General features: G+C 44.2%; 2 protein-coding genes across 3 annotated transcripts in view; both read right to left on the bottom strand.

Moving 5' to 3' along the window:
- LOC119458699 (uncharacterized) overlaps positions 1-19044 on the bottom strand; it is a 604514-nt gene that overhangs the window by 192739 nt on the left and 392731 nt on the right. The window lies entirely within an intron of this gene.
- LOC119459342 (1-phosphatidylinositol 4,5-bisphosphate phosphodiesterase classes I and II-like) overlaps positions 1-19044 on the bottom strand; it is a 343616-nt gene that overhangs the window by 112718 nt on the left and 211854 nt on the right. The window contains exons 7-11 of the mRNA XM_049671676.1: positions 15818-16380; positions 12508-12615; positions 6797-6893; positions 4745-4829; positions 2058-2130 (exon numbers count right to left, since the gene is read on the bottom strand). Of these exons, the coding sequence (XP_049527633.1) occupies positions 2058-2130; positions 4745-4829; positions 6797-6893; positions 12508-12615; positions 15818-16380 (926 nt within the window). The remainder of the gene's footprint in view (positions 1-2057; positions 2131-4744; positions 4830-6796; positions 6894-12507; positions 12616-15817; positions 16381-19044) is intronic.

The raw sequence follows: 19044 nt of genomic DNA on the forward strand, positions 1-19044 counted from the left end.
TCCTCAATTCGAACTGCACGCGCTAGAATGGACGAGTTTACGTTAACGCTGCGTGACTGTGGCACTCCCTGCGACGTCCCAGGAGAGTTACCTTAGTCCACAACAGGCGGTGTTTTCAATTTTTGTCATTTTCTCGCCTACAAAATCTCTGTTCTCGCTACGAATAATAAATTCGTTAATATTTCAATCTAGTTCGACTTGGCATTTTGTCCTTGATATCCACCCACGAAATGTGCTGTAAAACACATTTGTGGTATACATAGTATCACCCCAAATATACAATAAAGTTCGCGAAGCACGCGTAGATGTTAGACAGTGTTGACATTTTCGCCGGAGTATGTAGTGATTTAAGATTGGGGGGGATGTGGGGATGTGCGACTCTCACGCGTCCCCTGATGTTGTTTTCCCCACATGGCTCCCGTAATCCGGCTTCGCCGCGTGGCTTTAGGGCGGCGGCAGTCGGTGTGGTTGCGGTGTATTACGAGAGATGGCGCAAGTGTTGCGCTGCTAACGCCACCTAATGGCGGGGTTACTCAGGCGCACGAGGGACTTGGGGTCGGCGAGCAGCGCGGATGCGAAACGTCCCGAGAAGGATTAGGAGCACGACACCGGAATGGACGAACACGGATGGTTCGAACTCGCCACTGTTCGTATGACCGTACACGTGAACGACTAGACATTGGTGTCTAGCATGCGGGCGAACATATTCGCTCATTATCCAGTCGCAGTGAGTCGGACTTCCTCGATTTGTCGCACGCCCATCGGCGTAGTAATTCAGCTGGCAGGCATTGGTGTATGAAGGGTGCAATAAATGCCCTTTTGATTGTTTGCACTACTGTACTGTCGTGCCTTTGTCCCAACCCAATGGGCAATGAAACTCCGGTGGACATCCACTGGTCAGTCAGTTTTGGACATATGGATGTCCGTCGGAGATCCACAGAAATCCACCGGATTTACTACGGACGTCCACAGGATGCTTATGCGAAAGAAAATTGGCAGTCTGTCGAACGTCCGATGGCTGCCAAAACCGTACATTCGGTCGTTACAGGGACATGCAAAACCCTACACTTGGGCCTTTTCAGTACATTCATCGGACATCCACAAGAACCTATTATTGAAACTTGGGGATTTTCATCGGACATGCTTTGGTTTAATTGCTTTATATTAAAGCATGTGTGAGACCCCACAATGTACTGGAGTTGAACTGCTGGTAGGGTTAGTTGGTTCATTTTTAACATGTCTCATTGTATGTTTCCTCTTTGTTGCGAGATATTTGAAAGGTTATAATATTTTGGTGCATTGCTGTGTCAATGTGTATGCATGTATAGTGCTGCAACAGATGCTTTAGAAGGAAGAAAAACATGCACAAGAACGCGCGTTCCACCCACGCAGCCATAGAGATAGAGTTGGTACCGGAATTGAGAACAATAAACAGCTGTCAGCGCTCACTCTGCATCTCTGAGTTGCAATCGTTTGTTTCATACTAAGCATATTGTAAAAGGAAATTGAAGCATCCCACTGCACATATTATAAAGACAGGTCTCATATATGGATGACAAGTAATGGGAATACCTTGAGCACCAACAGACTTCAGTTGAACATGTGGCTAAATATGATTAATTAAAATATTGATTAATAAGCTTTTTTTAATTAGCAATTATGCCATTCTCACAAAGATTTCCACACCTGCTACCAGAAATAATGAGCTGGCAAAAAGACTTCCACTTATTCTTAGATGTACTGTCTCTAACAAATTCTAATAGCCCTTGGTAAAAGAGGTGGTATATTAGTCATCCACTAAAATAACATGCTCTCTGAATTCATTTTAAACACTGTCAATGTTAACAGCATTTCCTTGCCTCAATAACAAGCAATTCACACCAATTACAGAAAAGCAATTTGTATTGCAAAACAACATTGCACATTCGACCAGCTTACAATCAACTCTCTGGAATAAAGGGAGCAGAAAAAAAAAGAAGAAAAAGCCAACATGGAAGCTGAGGATGTGAGCGACAATTCTTAGCATGCAGGTTGATCACACACAAGACGTGACTCACTTGAGGCATGTAGTTACTGGAGGAGACACGTGTACCACTTGGGTATATTCTACTTAGTTGGCGCTTGTTGTAACTGGAGTGGAACAGTCAAGGTGGAGTCAATAAGTGCCTCTGCTGGCTTAAAGGGCAGCACTTAACTTAATCTGGTGAATCGTCTTTTTTTTTTTTCAGGACTTTATTCATATTTATGACGAAGAAAAAAATGTAGGTTATTAGGACAGGAAATGAAGGGCACTATTCAACTTTTTAATTTTAACACCAGCCTCAGAGCGTTGGTACGTTAGTATCATGCCATGGGTTTCAAAGTACCTTCCCATTTCTTGGTCATTATTTGAGAGCAAGACATTCTCAAAACTGACTGGTGTGTTTGGTTCCTTTAGAATGCAATTTAATTCTGGTTTATATAGAAACCATTGCCTAATCTCGAGCAGATGCCTTTAAATGTTGTAGTGGGCTAATTGGTTGAACATACTAAAGTTTTTGCGCAAGAACCAAAAGGAACAGACTACAGCAAGTACACAATTAAACCTGGGGCACTTGGTGTCCTGCGTTTGTGTGCTTGCTCCAGTCTGGTGCCTTCGTTGTATTGGTGCAAAATGTTTGGTTCAGTAAACTCCTGTTCACCTGATTAAAGCAAATTTTCAGATATGATAAACAATGTGTCAGTGAACATTTGATTGACTTCCTATAGACTCAATGCAAAAAAAAAAAGTAGCAATATGCTTAACACAATTTGATATTTCAGTCAAGTCGAACTTCAGAACCACCCCTGGTGCCTGTCATTTGGCTCGTATCAACAATAGGCTTGGGCCAGCATAATTTGGAAGAAGCAGGTTTCACACGTTAAACCTCACGAAGAGCTACGTCAGCATTGCCGATGATGTTTTAAAACCATTAGAACCATTATTTAAGAAGGTCACTGTAGTGACACTGCAGGCCAAGAAAGACGAAGAAAAGCCCAGAAAACCACAAGCAGCAGTAGTGTTCATATGTGACACAGCTGAAAATGCCCCAAATTTCTGGTGCAGTTTACTTTTCAACAACTTGAGGGAAGTGAAAAAATTATGAGCAAGCTATGCGAAATGTCATCTTTTGCGACAGTGCAGAGATGCACAGCAAGCAAAAATCACTCAATTACAGTGTAGACCGCTTATAACGTAAGTCGACGGAGTCGCGAACATCTGCACTATAAGCGGTACCGCACTATAACCAAAGCAACAATTTTAAAGGCCCGCACATATGCAAAACATGTGCACGGAGCCGCCACACGCGTATACGACAGTCGAGGAATGCGGCTAGAATGTTTGCATTAAATTTACAGTCGAATCTCGTTAATTCGAACCAAATCAAGCGGCGGCGCCTCCGACCGGCATAGCCCCGGCACCGCCATAGAAAAAAAGCTTAGGAGAGACCCCTCAATGTCGCGCACGAACAAAAAAGAAAAAAAAAATGCGGCGGAAATTTCACCCTCTCTCAAATGGCAAGGTCGCCGATTCTGCGTTGCACCGGAACATGCGTGTACGTGCCAACGTCTCAGCCACGCTACAGTAGCCACGTGTAGAAAATGGCAGCGAACCCTTCTTTCTCCTTTATGCTTCCTCTACTTTCTAGTCACATGTTGACCTTGCACGCTGCGGCTACGGCGCAGAGGGAAGCAACAGCGCTGTCCCAGGACGGCCAATGCCCGCTTCCCGATAACGGCAGAAAACGAAATTTCGGGGAGCTGGCGCCGAGCCGTCTGGAGTGGCGGCACCTGCACGGCGGCGGGTGCATACGGTGACAGTCGAAAGTGAGGGAGCTACGAGGGAGGGCGAGGGGAGCCACCGAAGCGGCAGGGTTGCCAAGGCGAAATCACCGAACACCCATGGCGAAATCCGCTTCCCTGCCGCCCTCCTCCCTCACATTCCACGGTCTCGGCGTGCGCCCTTCCCCGTGCGGTGCCGGTGCCGCCCGCTCACTGAAGTTTCGTTTACTGCCGTTATTGTGAAGCGAGCGTTGGCCGGCGTTGGCAGTTTCGTGGCCCTCGCTCGCTATGCTCGCCGTGATATTTCACGACTCGCACTCAAGATTCTGGTTTAAGCCTCACTGGCTGTTCATTTGCACCACGTGCCCTTCTCCTCCACTTAGTCTCTCTTTTCCCTTCGGCGCCCGTTTGAGGGGAGCGTTCACCGTCTCCGCTGACTTCCGTACTCCCAGGCAGCCGCACTGTAACCGGTATTTCGTTTCCCACAACTGCACTATAATTGATACGTGTATACATGGAGTGCTATGGGAAAATTAATGGGAGTCTGAAAAGACTGCACTATATCCGGTCCTGCACTATAAGCGGTTACGTTATAAGTGGTCTATACTGTACATAAGAGTTGTGTAAAGCGATACTTTACATCATGCAAATCCAATAAATCTCTTTTTACATCTGCCTATTAGTTTTAATGCTGTCTAAGGTTATCGTTTTATGCAGTAAATGATTTGCTGCACCAGGAAGAGCAGAGTTTTGCAGATCGATCGCTTCATTTAAGACAAATTTCTGATACGATAAACAGGTATTCATGATCTGTTTCAGTTCAGCCTAGTTTTTTTTCAACCGTTAAGGTTAATATTACACACAGAAAGCAGCTTAATCTATTCTGCAATGCATTGTACTGCATGCATTGCCAACTCCCCTCTGTGCCAGTCAAAAAGGATACTTGACAAATTCTACAGGGTGTTCCTTGAGCAAGTTTGTGGCTTGGGTTTCAACAAACGATGAAATCTCGTAACTCCGGTCCCGTTCTGAAAGGCAAGCGTTAAATGTGACAGCCAATGTTGTGTTGTAACTAAAAAGAAAACTGATAAGAAAAATCTTCAGCACACTCGCAGCATTCAGTCAGCGTATAGTGAGTCAATAAGATCACACATCTCATCTGGTGGACTGCTTAGAACATGCAAATCACATTAATTCTGCAGAATTGGGTATATTCACATAAGTTACATATGGATGAGCTATTCCAAAAAGATCTTCAGTGAATCCAAAAGAACTCTTTTGAAGGGGCCAAATGAATGCAATTTAGACATAAACAGCTGTCTTGTTTGCATGCTTTCAATCATACCTTGTTTACACACAGGGGTAGTTGGAGTTCTTTGATAAGCCCTCTGTTCTGTAGTTGGTTAAATAAGGTTAATACTACTACTACTACTACTACTACTACTACTACTACTACTACTACTACTACAACTAATATATAATAATAATAATAATAATAATAATAATAATAATAATAATAATAATAATAATAATAATAATAATAATAATAATAATAATAATTATTATTATTATTATTATTATTATTATTATTATCATTATTATTAAGCTCATTATAACAGTCACATCTAACACAAAAATACCTTTGTTATACTGAGGTTCATCTGACATACCTCACACCTCACAGCTAGCCCATTGCCAAAACTGTCAGAAGTGTAACTCAATACAGTAAAAAGCCTAATCTAGTAACTACTCTAACAGGTGTGTTCTGAATGTGAAAAAGAAAGCTCGCAGAGCTTGCTTTTGTATACCAATATCAGAATCCCATGCCACAGCATTTCAAGATTGCTTGAAATGGTGAGATTCGCTTATCTAACCTGTAGGATTAATTACAGGATTGCATTTAAAACGGATACTATTGCAGAAATATTTTTGCCAAGGACAAGCTTAAGAGTGAGGACACACTGTGTGTACATTAGCTCATTCTATTTGGTATATCTGTACATACTGAGTGAAGAGAGGACAAAGAAACTGACAAAAGACGAGCACTCCTTGACCACCAAGTGCACACGTCGATTGTGCACTACCAAAGCATAAGCAGGCACTACAATGCACTGGATGCCAAGCTCCACCAGGACAACTTCATAGCACACACACACTGGTTGACCAACACATTCCTTTCAAATCTAAAATGTGCTCCATGGCCCTGTTATTTCAGATTCCAAACACCACCACAATACAGCATCGTCGCCCAGTCCCCACTGCCTGCATCAAAATGGTGCCAGCATTTGCAGAGCATGATGTGACGAAAGTGTGACTGCTATCACATTCGGTGCAGGCAAAAAAACAATTTCAAAGGTTTTTCTCACGAGGAAAGGCTAATACACATGGCCAAGTTTTTGAAAGCTTTTTTTTTTTTACAAAGGTTGTCATTCAAAGTGGCAAACAGAGTGTGTGTACTTGACTGCTCTTTTTGCCTGTGTGTCCCTTTGTTTAGAAACATGTAGCTTGCCTGTTCCACCTTGCGCTTACGGAGTTACAAACGCCACCTTACGTTGCAAGCAGAAGGATCAGATGAACGCATGGTTGCAAAAAAGCATTCAATGTGGCATTGCTGCAGCAAGGAAAACTGACCAAGTGCCAGCATCTTTGAAATGACGCAACCACAAATAAACACTGAACTGGCAACTGGGAACTGACAAATGCCTTCCATGCTATCGCAGTTTTTGCCATATCAACACAACAAACCGGCACAAAGGTTCCGAGCTGCGCTAATTGGTTTACGTTCAACATGGCGTGCAAAACAGCACAGACGATGGGACGGGTGAAACAGCGCTTTGTCTTGTCTGTTTCAACCATCCGGTCATCTCTGCTGTTTCGCCATGATGAACGCGAAACCTGTCAGAGAGGCAATCTGTCAGGCCTTCACATAAGCAACAAAGGAACAGCAATTGTGCCGAGAAACCAGCCCGAAAGAAGAATGAGAAAGATGGCTCACTTTCGGCGTGCTCGAAGGAGTGAAACCGCACCGGCTGAATGTAGTTTACGAGTGCAGACATTTCCGCAACAGCCTCGGACTCCTTTGCAGCGGTGCCCTGCACAGGCCACCCAATGTAGCACTCTGTGTGGTAGTAGCAGTTTATAGTCATTATCCTCACTATGTGGAGTATTGGGTAAGGGGGAATTGATCTCGTAAAATATACAGAGCACATAAAAACAAGCAAAAAAAAAAGAATAGGCGTTAGAGAAGGTTAAAATGCAATAACAAGGACACCCTTTATTTATTACAAAACTTATCAGTCTGCAAGAAAAAAATATTGTACAGAGTTAAAATGAGACATATGGTTGGCAATTGCATTATGTTATTATGCAAATACCGAATAGTAGATTTCGAACTGAATATCGAATCAAATCAAGAAGAGAACATCAGAAATGCTTATCACAGAGTTTAACGCTTACAAATCTTGGGGAAAGAAATACGGTGATGCACATGCTCGGGTGTCCCCAGGCATTGCATAACAAGAATGTAGGAAGCCATCAGTAATGTGGGTACATAAAAATTAAAAAAATTAAATTATGGGGTTTTACATGCCAAAACCACGATCTGATTATGAGACAGGCCGTAATGGGGGACTCCGGAATAATTTGGACCACCTGAGGTTCTTAACGTGCACCTAAATCTAAGTACACAGGTGTTTTCGTATTTCACCCCCATCGAAATGCGGCCACCATGGCCAGGATTCGATCCCGCGACCTCGTGTTTAGCAGCCCAACACCATAGCCACTAAGCAACCACAGCGGGTGTGGGTACATAAAAATCACGATATACTGTATGGTCTAATTTTATTAAAGGGAACTCCAAATTAGTATACCAGCACTCATTACAGCTCAGTTCTAGTATAAAGGTCTCGAACATTTTTTGTCAATGGAATGTCAGTTGAATAGCATTAATTGATTTTTTACGTATAAATCCATAGAATTAGTGATTGTGTGTTGTACTGAATACAAATCAGGCTATTAGTTTAATAGTGAACCTGTGTATTATGGCAATCTTTTATTGCACAAAAAGTTTTGCTTTCCAGTTTTCTTTGAAAACACAGAAGGGCTTTCCAATCTTTATGGCAGGCGGTTTAATCGTAAGGCCAGATAGCACGACAGTTAAAAGTGCGGACCGCGCATCACATGAGTCAATCATCGATCCACGTGTAGCTATCGTTGGTGCTGTGCGAGCCGACCATGGTCGGCGCTGATGGTAGAGCAGACGCCCTTTGATTGTCAGGTTCGGTGTGATTTGTCACCTGCCAAAGATTTTGAAATCAAGAGGGTCACAAAAAGTTTGCGTGATCCCCCCCTCCCAACTCCTTCCCCTCTCCTCGTCCATCCACCGTCCGTGCATATGAATGAAGCCAGGTGATCAGTGCACTAGTTACATGACACTATCATGCCCACCGTATTATTCCAAAGCTAGTCTTGTGACAGGTTGTTCAAAGCAACAAAAATAGACCAATGTGCACCTACGAATGGCAATGGGCCCGCAGTACAGTGTGTCTCAAAGATAGTGGCCGTGAGCAACTTTGTGGCCATGCCGTACACTCGCTTTCGTTTGTGACGCGGTTTGTTGGCTTTCCCAGTGTTCTGCGGCTGATGTGAATCGATCTGCGTGGATTCGGCGCCAAACAGGAACTGTAATCCCCAACGCCTGACGAAGAAGTGCCAATTCCGCACAAATTAGGCCTAATAGACCTAATGTCCTAGACAAGTAGTGTGACACACTATAGCTGTGACGAAAATTCGCTGCTGGCCGATGTGCTAATGCGCCACAAGTTGTCGCAGAATGCTTGATCACGCACGAATGCGAGATCACGCATGCTAGTTAGATGATGGCTGTGCTGAAGCGGCGTTAAGTTCATCACCAGTATATCCAACATGATCCGCATGCCTTTCGGAGGCTAATTGGCCCCATCTTCGCACATGCTATTGTGCTTTCCAAAATGCACGGTGCTTTTGTTGCCGTTCCTTCTGTCCGCATCGCATTATCATTGCGATTGATCCTGTCGACCTGGACGAATTTTGGGCCGACAGAGGTGGCCGACGCGTTGCCATTCGGGTGCTGGGCTCGCAGAAACAAAGTCCGCGACTGCTCTGAAAATCGCATTGCGACGCTTGCGACTGGACAAATTTTTTTTCACTCCAGTCGCAGCATGTGAAACAGGCTTAAGCATGGGCGGCTTGTCCGCGGCACACTCGGCGTTTCTTTTGCGTCGGAAACAGCGAAGCGAGGCGCTCACGTGTGCGGCATCGAGCACGAGAGGCTCCACAGTGCACGCGACATGTGACGCTGTGCGGGCCTCTACACTGAATATATTGAATATTCGAAAAATTGAATATAGCAGCTATTCGATCCGCGAGTCAAATTATTCAAACATTCACTATTCGATTCGGTGATATTCGGGCATTCACACATCCCTACTAAAAAGTATTATAAATGCTTAATCAGGGTGTCTACCAAGTTGACATTTTCAGATTCCCTGAGTTTTCCAGGTTTTCCCTGAGTGATTTTGCTTAATTCCCTGAGTGAAACGAGACTTTCTTTTACATCAAGATGGGCTGACACCATGTTGCCTGATGCTGTCACTCTTTAGTAAGCATGTTAAAAAAAATGTCGCAGTTTCACCCGAAAGGCGAAGCATCAATTGCGATAGCAAATTAGTAGAGAGCTATACGGAGTAAGGATAGTAGTTTTATCAGCTGTATAAACTCAGACATGCAGCAGCACCAGCAATGCGCCTAACTGTTGTCGATGCCGTCGGCGTTTTGCCCGCGTTCGCACCGAACGCGCACGGCGCTGGTGACTGTTGCCTGTGCCTCTGGGGGCGGCTCGGAAGTTTTCGACGAGATCAGAAGGGGACACTCGTCGAGCAGCGTCCGAAGTCTTTACCACCTTCTCGCCTCACCACATTTTTATATAAATATGCATTTGGTGCCGCAGCTAAACGTCGCCTCCCCTCCCTCCCTCTCTCTCTCCATTACCGCAACTTTCGTTCCCTTTCAATGAAATTACAGCTAATTTAGGGACGGGCAAATAGTGGATTTGAGGTTCGAAGCGAATAGTGATTTGGTCAAATAATTTCGAATCGAATAGTTTGAACAGTATATATCACATATTACAGTAAAACCTAGTTAATTCGAATTTCACGGGATTGAAAAAAAAATGTCCGAATTATCAGGGTATGCGAAAACAATAAGCAAATGCTTACTACGCCAGCACGATTTTATTAGTATAATGTATGAGCAAATACTTTCACTATTTAGCACAAAAGCAGTGCGGAAGCTGCAATTCTCGTTGTCTCGTGACTGATTGGCGCTCGCAGCGGCGATCGAGGCCTCGCGACTTCCTTCGCAGCACGGCCGCGGCGCGCGCCATCATTTCCGACACGCTTTGCACTACCGCGCACACATCCCGATAATTTTTTCACCAGTAAGCTCAACGCCAACGGATCGCACGTCCATCGTGATGTAGCCGGTTCGCTTCATCCTCGACAGCTTTGCCCTGAGTCAAACCGAAACAACTGCTTGTCGCAACCGCGGCCGCTATCGACACGATTATGAACGGCGACTTTGCGGTGCTTAAGAGTATGGCCACGATAGCGGCAAAAACGCCCGCGTCATGCCGCGAGCGGCAACGCATCATGAGGCGCGTGGCAAAAGCGGCAGGAATCGGGGGTTTTACGGCTTGCCGAGGGTGCCGAGAGCGACGAGGGTGACGTCACGGAGCCAATGGCAACCGGACCTCCGCCGCTCTGCGCCGGGTTATCAATCGACGATTGTCGTCTCTCGCGGTTCTATAGAGGTATTTCTGGACGCTGTCCGATCGCACCCTTTTTGCTCACGGTGATTCCGCGTTCCGAGAGCGCGCGAGATCATATCGCGCTGCCGCGCGGCGAGACGCGATTGCCACGATGGACTTCGCGGCAAGGCGCTGACGCGTGGCAACTTGCCGCTATAGTGTGGCCGTACCCGGCCGACGCACGCACCGAGTCATCAGAACGAAACTACCGTTCACTGCAACAACTTCAGACGAAATCGCGGTCGCAATCTATGCGATCATGGATGGCCACTACGCAGCTCTTTAGGCACGCGGCCGACGTGCGTATTGAGTTAAAACGAAACTAAATGAAACCGCTGCGAAAGAAAGAAACCGCGGCAGCTATCGACGCGATGATAGGGTGGCGACTATGAAATCCCGCGGCCAACGCGTTGTTATGCGCGGCGGTAAACGCAATAAAGGCACAAATAGGCACGAAGCGTTCCGTCGTTGCTGTCATTCACGTACGATTTCCGCTGCTGACTATGGCCATACGGACTCCACCGCTTCGTTTCGGTTATGCGCTAGCGCCGTTTCTGCTCTTCTGCGTCGCACATTTCAGGCTCTTTAATGTAAAAACATATAGCCTTCGAGATTTATGGTTGATGTATGGCAGCCATGACGTGAAGCATAGCCTCCGAGGTGTGTACCGACCGTCCGTGGCTTTTGGCTGCCTATTCGGGAGCGCTGAATAATTCGAAAATATTGAATCCATGAATTCGAATCGAAGCGAATAACGAACATAGAATTATTCAATTAAATATTCGACAATACCCTATATTCGCCCATCCCTACAGTAATTTTCCCTGATAGAGGCACAAATTCCCTGAGTTTTCCCTGAGTTTTTCCAGAATATTCAAAATCCCTGAGAATTCCCTGTTTTCCCGGTTTTCCCGGTTGGTAGACACCCTGTTAATATTCTATTTCCGAGCTCAGCGAGTTCGTGCATATTAGTAATACTGTCTGGGAGATCATTCCAGAAACAAATTGTACATGGCAGTGTAGGCATGCCGAATGATTGGGTTTGGCCAAAAAGATGCAGGAAGCTATGCTGGTTATGCAGTCATCGTGACGTACAGGGAGGCTGTGCTAGTGGCAATGTACTTATTTAAATGTGTACTGTAAACTATTTTATGACACAAGGGTCGTCTTTCGTCATGATTCCAAGGATTTGGGAAGTGTGAGATGGGAGAGATGGACTCTGTTTATCACACTTACACAGCACTGCCGATTATAGATCAAGACCAGAGACAGGCCAGGCGCTTATGCACAGAGCATCCCCGTGCCTAGGCGCTCAAAGGTGTGCATTCACAATGTGGTACATAAAGTGGCTCATCAAAGTCAGTGGTGTCACAGCAGTGATACAGAAGTTTTCGTGAAAATTTAAGTAAGCACATATTGCCTTTTGCTTGTGGATGCAAAAGGCGGTCTGAGTCATGTGTGCACTGCTTATTCATAATCCATTTATTTAGGGACACCCTCTGTGCTCGATATGCTACATGTGCTTCATCATACAAATAAATGCATGCAGAATCACACCTTACCATGCACTCTTAATAATGCCGCTTCTAGAATTTTAGTCAGCTCCTTGAATTAAAGAAAACAGCGCATTGTTTCCTGAGAATGCCTAGGGCCAGTCACACAGACATTGCAAGAATGTGTCACTTAAACTTACCTAGGCTAGGGGAAGTGTGGAGGCTATTGTTGGCCAAACAGCCACGGGTACCAAATCCTTCTGCTGCTGTAAACTGTGCAACTTTAAAACCTACGCAGTCTGCTATGTAGAACTTTTTATTTGGATGCGTCTTGTCGCGGCTGCCATAGTGGCTGTGGTGGACACTCACTTCATTCTGATCTTCAGCCGACCGGTCCGGGGCCTCTTCTTCTTCCGTGCCAGAGTCGGATTCCCATTCCTCAGCCTCCGAGCCAATGCCCTTGGCTTCGCCATTCACCTGCATTACAAGTTATACAAAAACAGAGTAAAAAAATGGCACAGACTTATGCAACTTCGACAGCCTTAGAGTCATGAAGCATGCAAAAAAGTCAGAAATACAACAATTACCTCATTGCAACAATGACAATGCCATCACACCAACAATGACTACGTCATTATACAATGACAATGATAGAGACAGCAGCATGATGAGCATGATGACTACAATGGCACAACAATGACAATAGTGGCACAAAGATGATAATGCCAACATTATCACCTGTCGGTGTGTTGTACCGTCCACCAGACCTGTACGATGGGTTTGCTGACGAATTTTGTCGCCCATTGGCCGATGTGCATATGCGTTCTCCTAATTCTGTTCTAATTATACTTGGTGAGTTTAATTTCCCAAGTATCAATTGGGAAACCTGTCTCAGCAAGTGATAGGAATGCGCACGCTTTTCTACAGACTTGTCTAGATTTTCACCTAACTCAGCTCATTACACAGCCCACGCGATCCGCGGGTACCATTGCCAACATTCTCACCTTGATTCTAACCAATAATCCTGACACCCTTTCTAAAATATTTCACCTTAGTGGTCTTTCTGACCATGACATCATCACTGGGTGCATCAATCACTGTATGCTTGACAGGAAAACCACCTCCAAGCTGATCAACAGTTATAATAGAGCTAATTCTGACCAGAATAATCTCGAATTAACCTCTTTTTCAGGGCAGTTATTAGCTGAATGTTCTTTCTGTTCCATTGAACGGAGCTGGACGCTGCTCAAAACTACCTAAATTAACCTCCTTACAAGATTCATACTGGTTATCACAATTAGGTGCAGTAAAAGTGCACCTTGATTTAATGAGTGGCTGAGAAGAGCAAATAAAAATAAAAAGCATTTGTATAGGCAGGCAGTTGCGAACAACCTATTAGCTACATGAGAAACCTACAGAAAAAGTGATAAGGATTACCAAAGAATGCTTAAAGCCACCCGGCACCAGTCTTACAGTGACATCTTACCCACTATGGTATCTAATAACCCCCGGAAATTTTGGAGCGTAATTAATGCGCATTCATGTCCCGATTTATCCTTAACAAATTCTAATGGTGATCAGCTGAACGATGCCCATTCTGCTCAAGTCTTTAGCAAAGCTTTCTCGTCTGTTTTCACTAATCAAGCCATTACCGCTTCTCTAGTTCTCAGTTCATTTCATGATTATTCTATGCCCCCAATTGTTACAAGTGAAGATGGCATTCTTTCTTTATTAACCAACCTTAAAGATACTAAAAGTATGGACCCGCGTGGCTTTAACCAAAAAAATACTTCAAAACATATTGTGGAGTCTTTTTGGAGTCCTATCTGCCCTTTTTTCTCAGTCATTATCATCTGGCTCCATCCCTCACGACTGGCAAGTAACTAAGGTAATGCCAATTTTCAAACCGGCCATTCGCTCTGATCCTCTAAACTATAGACCCATTTCATTGACTTGCACCTTCTCCAAGCTCCTTGAACACGTCCTACACACCCAGATTATTAGTTATCTCGAAGATCACATATTTAAATATCATCACGATTTTTGCAAGACATTTTCTTGTGACACTCAGCTTGCTGGATTTACTAACCACTTATTTACTTTAATAGACGCCAGGATTCAAGTCAACGCTTTGTTTCTTGATTTTTCCAAGGCATTTTGATCGGGTCCTCCACCATAGACAAGTTATCGCATCTCAATATTCAGCCTCAGGTTTTAGCATGGATTAAGGACTTCCTCTCATTTCACATTCACTTCACCTCTGTTAATGGTTCTAACTCGTCAATGGATCAAGTCCCATTTAGTGTACCCCAGGGGAGCGTGCATGGTCCCCTGCTCTTTCTCATAATTATTAATGATTTACCTAATCTTCCCAAATTAGAGTGTTTGCTGACGACTGTGTTGTGTACCGAGCCATTGAAAGTGACACTGACCACCAATCTTTACAAATTGACCTCAATTCAATTAACACTTGGTGCTCATCGTGGCTAATGATCCTAAACCACTCTAAGACAAAGCTCATCTCCTTTACAAGAAATTCTTGCCGCATCCCAACCACATACACTCTTAGTGACATAACAGTTGAGATAGCTTCCACTTATAAATAGTTCATCTTCAGTCTGACTTAATCTGGAACTATCACACTGATTTGATTCTAGCAGCTGCTAACCATTCTCTTGGTGTCTTAAATTGTAACCTTCGCCATGCTCCTCCGCAGCTGTGTAAACTTGCATACATTACCTTAATCCGAGCTAAAATTGAGTACGCTTCAGCCATATAGGGCCTAGATCAAGCTGTATCATAGATAACGTCGAATCCCTTCAGAACCGTGCTGCTCGTTTCTTTTTTTCAGATTACCACGTTTCACTAGCATCACGGCATTAAAAGCTCGTGCAGGTCTTGATAACCTCTCCCATCGTCGCATACTTGCTCGCCTAACTGTTTTTCACAAAATTTACCCTCATCCGCTGCTTCATGACAATTTCTTTCACTCAGCCTCAGCTGTCTTTCCGTGCTGTGACCATCCTTTCAAGATCATACGCATCACATGCCGCACTTCATCTTTTGCCAAATCGTTCATACCCAAAAACATTATTGAGTGGAACCGGCTGCCTCCTACAATGGCAACTGAAATTTATGCAACAAATTTACATGAACTTCTAAAAAACAGAAAGCGATGCATACTTTGTTTTTTTTTAGTACTGCCCCGTTTACAGCAATGCATTAGATTTTTTCTGTACTATTTATTACGTTGTGTTCTTTCATTATGAGTGTTGCTGTTCAGTCACATTTCGATTCTTGTTGCCTATTCATTTATCGCGCTTCTCTAGTGTGTCATGTAATTTTTGACCCCCCCCCCCCCCATGTAATGTAATGGTGGAGGCCTTTAGGTGTTTCTTAAAACAATAAAAATAAAGTAAAGAAATACACTTTGCTGCCATAAGTAGCAAAATCTGATTCAGTTTTCTTTCACATAATTTAAACTGCATTACACACAACAGCATTACGCAGCAGTGTTATGCTTAAACTAGCTCCCCCGAAATGTTACAGCTTCGTGCAGTGAAAAGCAAGCAATTGATCAATTGTGTGCTTGGCCATTGCCCTATTTTGAATGCTGCTTCAGTGTAACAATGTGTGTGACAAACCCTGCTACGAGTGAAAACGCTGGAAAAAGAGGCACCTCTCCAGTGTCGATCTGTGGGACGGCAGCCAGGTCCAGTGGGGACGAGACATCATCATCCTCCTCTTCGACTGGTGCTGCAGCAGCAGCAGTGGCCGCAGCCATAGCCGTAGCCGCAGCCGAAGAGGCAGCCGGAGATGGCTTGGCTCCGCCTGCATGAGGGTGATGTCGTGCGTGGTGGTGCTTCTTTTTGTTCTTGATGATGATCTTGCGCAGCAGCTGCTTGGGCGAAGGCAGGGGCTGCCCCGGACGCAGAGGGTGCGACGGCAGCGACTCGGTGACCAGCATGTCACCGAACAGCTTGCGGCAGTAGGTGGCCATCTTGGCCTGCTGCTTGGGCGAGCAGTGGTTCTCGAAGGACAGGACGACGGGGAAGTCGGAGGTCTTGAAGGCACTCTCGGCAATGGCCTCGATCACCTCCCGCAGAAGGATCTCGGTGACCACCGTGTAGCCATGCGTCACAATGGGCTCCTCATCTGAGTTTCGGCCAGTCCAGCAGTCGAGCTCCACGCAGCGACAGCCTGCCAGCAGGCACTGGCGATACATCTCGACTGACGACTTGCCTGCGTCACCCACAAACAATCAGCTCAAGGAATCCCTGTCTTCTCGAAGATAAGTAAGTGAAGTGCCATAACTGAATTAACATGCAGAATGTAGTAATACAAAGGACTAGTGCAATTTGATTGTGTTATTTCTTTCAAGAACATCATAGACTTCGTGCAGTTTGCATCTCTTTCGTAATAAGCCAACCAGTCAGGAACATATTGCTCTTCTATGAGAACAAAAAAAGAAAAAAAAAATGGCATAAAATTCTAGTACTTGCACATGTAAATGTCAAGAAAGGGCGACGAACACAGTGCCCAATGCAGAAGCAAAATGAACTAGCACATGAATGCGGGCTACACAGCTAACAATTTGACAAAACAGCAATACATAGCAGAGTACAAGAAAAATAAGAATGATGATAGATGCAGGTCATGCTATGCAGCCGCCAATAAGCCTGTCGCTATAAAGCATTTACTTAGTACAGTATAATGTTGTTGATACGATCTTCACGGGAACTGGAAAATAAAGCGTATCATCTGAAAATCGTATTATCCAACGTATAATCCAACCAAATCGTATTATGGAGAAAAGAAAAAGAAATGTATTATCCAGAAAAACGTATTATGCAGAATCGTATCAACTAGATTCCACTGTATGTCATTTTTGTGCGAGGCATGTCACAACTTCCTTTCTAGACTCTGCTGAACAAGTTTCCTTTTAATAATTGCTTTTTCTAACTATGCCAACTTGCCCTACAGCATTAAAAAATGAATTAAAGATAAGTGTTTGCTTAAAGGGGCCTTCAGAAACTTTTATTACGCACTGATTTATTAATGTCATTGGGCTCTAGTTGGTTCTCTATGATTCAAAATGTAACAGCACAATTTTGGACAAGGACAATAATCAAAGAGCAGACAAGGACAGCACTTGTCCTTGTTTCAGTTTCATCATCATCATCATCAGCCTATACTTATGTCCACTGCAGGACAAAGGCCTCTCCCTGCAATTTCCAATTACCCCTGTCTTTCACTAGCTGATTCTAACTTGCGCCTGCAAATTTGCTAACTTCATCACCCCACCTAGTTTTCTGCCATCCTCGACTACGCTTCCCTTCTCTTGGTATCCATTCTGTAACACTAATGGTCCACTGGTTATCTATCCTGCGCATTACATGGCCAGCCCAGCTCCATTTTTTCTGCTTCATGTCAACTAGAATATCGGCTATCCCTGTTTGCTCTCTGATCCACATCGCTCTCTTCCTGTCTCTTAGCGTTAGGCCCAACATTTTTCATTCCATTGCTCTTTGTGTGGTCCTTAGCTTGTTCTTGAGCTTCTTTGTTAACCTCCAAGTTTCGGCCCCATATATTAGCACCCATAGAATTCAATGATTGTACACTTTTCTTTTCAACAGCAGTGGTAAGCTCCCAGTCAGGATTTGGCAATGTCTGCTGCATGCACTCCAACCCAATTTTAGTCTTCTGTAAATTTCCTTGTCATGATCAGGGTCCCCTGTGAGTAACTGACCTAGATAAACGTACTCCTTTACAGACTCTAGAGGCTGACTGGCGATCATGAATTCTTGTTCCCTTGCCAGGCTATTGAACATTATCTTTGTCTGCCGCATATTAATCTTCAACTCCAGTCTTACAGTTTCTTGGTTAAGCTCCTCAATCATTTGTTGTAATTCGTTGCCATTGTTGCTGAATAGGACAATGTCATCTGCAAATTGAAGGTTGCTGAGGTATTCGCCATTGATCCTCACTCTTAAGCCTTGCTAGTCTAAGAGCTTGAATACTTTTTCTAAGCATGCAGTGAATAGCATTGGAGAGATTGTGTCTCCTTGCCTGACCCCTTTCTTGATAGGTAACTTTCTACTTTTCTTGTGGAGACCAATGTTGCTGTGGAATCCTCGTAGATATTTGCCAAGATAGTCACGTATGCCTCCTGTACTCCTTGAGTATGCAATGCCTCTATGACTGCTAGTATCTCTACTGAATCAAATGCCTTTTCATAATCAATCAATGTTTCAGTTTATGTCTTCATTAAAGTCACTGCTACATTTTGAATCATGTGCATTGAAAGTTGTAAATTGCTCTACGGGAAGGATTCACAAATTTTTTTTAAAGGATTTAGTAATACAGTAGAATCTTGATATAACAAACTTGTACGTGCAACGCAAAACTTCAATAAATTGAGAATTTTGTTAATTCAAGGCTTTAAAGTTTCGACATCAAAAACAACTTCACAAATTCCCAAAGCATTCATGGTGGATAGTATCTTGTCAGTAAGCACTTGTAATCAAATCAGAAGAAGGTAGGACCTATAATAGCGCAGTTATGAGCACCAGCGCTTGCAGTGCCAGTCGTGCTGAGAGCAATGCATCGATGTGGCTCACAGTATCTGAGATCTACCTCACGCAGCACTGTAAATCTTGGACACTATAGCTGGCGGCGCTTGTGTGCGCAGACGTCATCAGATGACACCCACAAATTAAAAACAAAAGTGTAAAAAGATACACATATGAAAGCAGAGGAAAATAATGTCACAGTTTCACTGGAAAGGCGGAGCACTGATGGCGATAGCAAAGAGACTACTACATGAAGCAAGGTTCGTAGTTTTATCAGTGTCGCACACGCTCAGGCAAACAAACATGAACCGATCTCACTTGATGACCACGAACT

The sequence above is a fragment of the Dermacentor silvarum genome, chromosome 7 (genome assembly GCF_013339745.2).
Source record: "Dermacentor silvarum isolate Dsil-2018 chromosome 7, BIME_Dsil_1.4, whole genome shotgun sequence".
In the NCBI taxonomy this organism is placed as follows: Eukaryota; Metazoa; Arthropoda; class Arachnida; order Ixodida; family Ixodidae; genus Dermacentor; species Dermacentor silvarum.